At 35.5% G+C, this 5,476-nt stretch overlaps 1 protein-coding gene across 2 annotated transcripts in view; it reads left to right on the top strand.

The window, feature by feature from the left end:
- Positions 1 to 1,686: 1,686 nt before the first annotated feature.
- LOC105122427 (L-type lectin-domain containing receptor kinase IV.1-like) overlaps positions 1,687 to 5,476 on the top strand; it is a 17,647-nt gene continuing 13,857 nt past the window's right edge. The window contains exon 1 of one of the 2 annotated variants that reach the window (XM_011021516.1): positions 1,687 to 1,722. Coding sequence is in view for 1 of the 2 variants with exons in the window: in XM_011021515.1 (XP_011019817.1) it covers positions 1,730 to 3,662 (1,933 nt within the window). In the remaining variant the exon portion in view is untranslated. The other variant, XM_011021515.1, reaches the window with a different exon arrangement.

The raw sequence follows: 5,476 nt of genomic DNA on the forward strand, positions 1-5,476 counted from the left end.
TAGTGAATTAATTAGCAATTACTGTGCAAGTTATCTTGCTTGCAGAACGTGCACAGTGCACGTTCTGCATGCAAGAAGACGACCCTAAACAGTGATGAGGGGGAGGGAGTTAACTGTGATGATGAGCTGACGGTGGTGTTGGTGGCCGGTTTGGTGGTGGTGTTGTCGTGGCGGCTCTTCCTCTCCCCTGCTGCGTTTCGCTTGACTTCTTTCCTTTGTTTTCTTTGTTCCACTTGTCAACAATATTGCTCTTCCTTTACTGCAGTACCTTTATGGAGGTGCTGGTGGCGACGGCCTGGGATGTGGCTTGGGCGGTGGACGACTTTCTTCTCTTGTTTTTTTTTTAGTGGTGCTGCAACGGAGGGGGAAGATGGTAGGCTAAGAAATGACGATCCTTGGCAGTGTTGGCCTCTGTTCTCCTTTCTTTCGTTTAAAAACTGTTCCTTTCTTTTTGTTTCCCCTCCCCTCTCATTCAAACAAAAAAAAAAACCCTCCTGTTAATGTTGAGGATAATATTTATAGGCCAAAGAGGAGCGGCCTGCTGTTGCGCGTGGGGAGCAGGGGAACGACCTGCTGTTGCGCATGGGAAGCAAAGGAGACACTGGGTGAGGTCTCTAACGGGGGCATAGGGCTTAAAGTTTTGGGAAAAAGAATAGTATCAAAATGACATTGTTCAGTTTTTATTATTATTATTATTATTATTTATTTATTTATGGGGTACCCAAAAATGGATTACAACAGTTAATATCATGAATTTCTTGACAATATTTAAAAGTTTAGTGTTACTTAAATAAGATAATTAATATGATCATGTTAAAAATTTATAACAAACTATTAAGGATAAATCATTTGATTGAAATCTTTTTTATATGTGGTTTGTAGTTGAGTAATAAAAAGAATTTATATTATATTTATTTTTAATATCATTAGTGGATTCTTGATAATTATTTTATCCTTATATTAATATCCCATGAACTTTTTGTTTTATTAAATATATATATTATTTAAAATTTATATAGCTCACCTATTTGTTGTTCGATTTTAATTTTATTAAATTATTTATTGTTTTAATATTTTTTTATTTAGAATAAAATATTAATTTTTTAATCCTACCAATAAACCAATACCAAAAAAGGGTATAGTATCTTAGATTTTGCGATGAGTTGGAATTCATTCTTCTCACGCCTACAGTGTATCCAGGGCAAATAGCTAATCACACCTAAAGCTAATGAAATTAGCATTTTTTTCAAGGAAGTTTTAGGCTCATACTTTAGAGCAACCTAAAAGGTATGAATCATCCGGGAACATAAAGCTGAAGTGAACACATTAATAGTCAAGTAATATGAATTCTCATACTTTAAAGCAATCTTATTGTGAGGAAGGGAAGTTGAGAATATTTTTTATTATTTAAAAATTTTCAGATCCACGTATAAAAATACTTAAGAAATTAATTTAAAAAAAAACTTTAAATTTAATTAAAAAATTATTCAACTGTGACTCAAAACTATGCCTAACCGCGAAATTTCACAGAAGAGTTGCCGAAATTGACTAATCTTTCATGTTGCCCTAAAATTAGGGTTGTGCTTTCACATCAACCTGAAAGTTTGACAAGTTGGATTATCTCAACCATTGAATGCAAAGATTTTTTTAACTCTTGGATGGCGTGGATACTCCATTATAACTGACAACATGAACGAGAAACTGGTGGGTAGAGACAAATACATTTGTAATGTCATTCAGGATTGTCTTAATGGTGCGTGTCTTATTTAGCTTAGCAATCGCAGCCTCTCAAGAACTCAACTTCAACTTCACCTACTCTGGCTTCCGATCCACTAATCTAAGCCTTGACGGCTTAGCTGAGTTAACCTCGAATGGCCTTTTGAGGCTAACCAATGAAACTAAGCAACGAAAGAGTCACGCCTTCTATCCAAACCCAGTAACCTTCAAGAACTCTATAAATAGCACTGCTTTTTCCTTCTCCACTACCTTTGTTTTCGCTATCATACCCGAATATGCAACTGTTAGTGGCCATGGTATTGCCTTTGTCATTGCACCCACAAGAGGTCTCCCAGGAGCTCTCGCAAACCAGTACCTTGGTCTATTTAATAAGACCAGCAATGGGAATCAGACCAACCATGTTGTCGCTGTGGAGCTTGACACGATATACAGCAGCGAGTTCAATGATATCGATGATAACCATGTTGGGATTGATATTAATGGTTTAGAGTCTGAACGATCTGCTTCAGCTGGATATTATTCCCAACTTAATGGTATGTTCACAAACTTGACACTAATTAGTGGCCATCCAATGCAAGTTTGGATGGAATATGATGGCAAGGAGAAGCAACTTGATGTCACTATAGCTCCGATTGATGTTGATAAATCCAGTAGACCACTTTTGGCTTTGTCTCGTGATTTGTCGCCAATCTTGAACAGTAGTATGTATATCGGATTCTCATCATCCACCGGTTCTGTTTTCACGTCCCATTATGTGTTAGGCTGGAGCTTCAAGATGAATGGCCTAGCTGAAGCACTAGATATCTCTCGTCTTCCTAAGCTTCCTCGAGTAGGACCAAAGAAGACATCCAAATTCTTAACCATTGGACTGCCTGTGCTTTGTTTAAGTTTGGTTTTAGTAGCAGTCTCGAGTATATCTTATGCCATACGAAGGAGAAGGAAGTTTGCAGAAGTGCTAGAAGATTGGGAGCTTGACTATGGGCCTCACCGATTTAATTTCAGAGATCTTTATATTGCCACCAAAGGATTTAGAGACGAGGAGCTGTTGGGTAGTGGTGGATTTGGTAGAGTCTACAAAGGTGTCTTGCCAACCTCTAAGATTCAGATTGCAGTGAAAAGGGTGTCTCATGAATCAAGACAGGGGATGAGGGAATTTGTGGCGGAAATTGTCAGCATTGGTCGCCTTCGTCACCGGAATTTAGTCCCTCTCTTGGGGTACTGTCGCCGTAAAGGAGAGCTACTTTTGGTATATGACTACATGCCTAATGGAAGTCTAGACAAATACCTCTATGACCAGCCAACAGTCGCCCTCAATTGGAGCCAAAGATTTAGAGTCATCAAAGGCGTAGCTTCAGGGCTCTTATATCTACATGAAGAATGGGAGCAAGTTGTGATTCATAGAGATGTCAAGGCTAGTAATGTCTTGCTAGATGGTGAATTGAATGGAAGATTAGGGGATTTTGGCCTTGCAAGATTGTATGACCATGGAACAGATCCTCAAACGACCCACGTTGTCGGAACTCTTGGGTATCTCGCACCTGAGCATGCACGAACTGGAAAGGCCACGACAAGCACTGATGTGTTCGCTTTTGGGGCCTTCTTGCTTGAGGTTGCTTCTGGTAGAAGGCCAATACAGCCAACTGAGGATATAATCTTGGTTGACTGGGTGTTTAGTCGATGGCTTGGAGGTGAAATTCTGGAGGCAGGGGATCCCAATTTGGGTACAGAATATATTGCAGAGGAAATGGAATTGGTATTGAAACTTGGTTTGATGTGCTCTCATTCTGAGCCTGCAGCAAGGCCAAGCATGCGCCAAGTAGTGCAGTTCTTAGAGGGGAATGTTCCTCTGCCTGACATTTCACCACTTTGTCTTTCTGCTAGTGGCCTAACATTTTCACATCGTGAAGGTTTTGATGAGTTTGCCAATTCTTATCCTTCTATGGACAAGGCATTTGCACATTCGTCCTCGGTTCCAGAGTCCCTCCTTTCGGGTGGCCGTTAATTCTTACTTTTCTTCAAGGACCTTGTCAAGAACTCATGTAAGATCTACTTGGTGAATCAGAGGATTTCTATATGCAATACATTACCATATGAGTGGGTTTGTAAAAAAAAAAAAAATTATGTAGTAAACTGCCTTTTGGAGATTTACATGAAAGATCACCTGCAAAACAATGATACAAATTAAATAAAATGCAAAACACGGTAATTCTCCCTTTTGTTTATGTTGATGTATCACATAACAAAGCAAACATGGTAACAAATCATGAAGTATTTTTACTAAGCATGAAGCAGGATGTAATTTGTAAAAGACAAGCTGTAAAATCCAAACCCAATCTCCAAACCTAATCTAAATTAATTTAAATATTTAAGAAAGAATTGTAAGAGAATTTCTTTACTCTCTTTTAATTCATATAGTCATCATGACCTTCTCATTCTCAAACCAAAAAGTTTAGTTTTTTATCTTGAATTTTTTATTTAAAGAAGATGGAAGTATCAAGTAAGTATTTTTTTTTTATATTACTTTCTATTATAGTTTATTTATGAAATGATTAAATAAGATATTAAGGTTTATAAGGATTAGAAGTTCATGTTTTAATATTAGGTGATTAATTAATATGTTGTAAGAAATAAAGATTTGTGAGTTGATTTATTTAAATTAATTTTTATGGGTTAAGAAATTTATTTTTTATCTTGCTATAAAATTTGGACAGAATGGTCTTGAGGTTGAAGATGACCAAATTTTACTTTGGTCCTTCATTTATGAAAATTTTAGTTTAGTCCTTAAACTTTGGAAAATTTACAATTGAAACCTAAATGTATTTTAAGATTCTACACAGTGTTATTATAAGCTTAAGGATGATGAATCTCAGTTTGATAATTGATTTGGAATATTTTCAGTTTGGTCCCTCAATTTTAGGAATTTACATTTTAGTCCCTAAATTTTATAAAAATAACAGTTCGGTCCTTGGTTTGTTCTAGATAGGATTGAGGATGGTTTATGGGTGAAATTTCAGTATGGTTATGTATTTACAGTTTGGTCCAGTTTTGGTGAAATTACGTTTTGGTCCTTGTTTTGGATAATTATCGTTTTAGTCCCTAAACCTAGGAGACTACACCTGGTTTTTTTTTTATGCATTGGAATCTTTATTTTTGTTGCTTTGAGTTGCCTTTGATTATATTTTATATATTTATTGTAGGTTCTTCTAACAATCCTCAATAGGTTTTTCGGGTCTTTCATCTGATATTTCTTTTAATCTATATTCTTCCGAGTGAGTGAGATAATATTTATTATGCATATAATATAAATAAATATATATATGTTGATTATATGATGAGTATGATTAGTTAATTGACACTACCAAAATATTTATGTCTTCTCCTAAGTGCAGGAGTGTCAAAGTAATAAATAACTCAGTAAGACCGAAATTGAACTAAAGGGAGGTTAATTGTATAAATTATAAATGATAATAATAATAATAATAATAATAATAATAATATAACAACAATAATAAAATAATAATAATAATAACAACAACAATAATAATAGTAATAGTAATAGTAGTAGTAGTAGGAGGAGGAGGAGGAGGAGGAGTAGTAGTAGTAATAGAAGAAGAAGAGGAGAAGAAGAAGTTGATGAAAACTTTGATATGGAAGATTAATGTAAAGATTAAACAATGATAACAACAAATCTCAAGGTTAGAGGATCCACTAATGGTATGTCAAACAAGTATAGTATAAA

The sequence above is a fragment of the Populus euphratica genome, unplaced genomic scaffold (genome assembly GCF_000495115.2).
Source record: "Populus euphratica unplaced genomic scaffold, PopEup_1.0 scaffold20.1, whole genome shotgun sequence".
Classification (NCBI taxonomy): Eukaryota; Viridiplantae; Streptophyta; class Magnoliopsida; order Malpighiales; family Salicaceae; genus Populus; species Populus euphratica.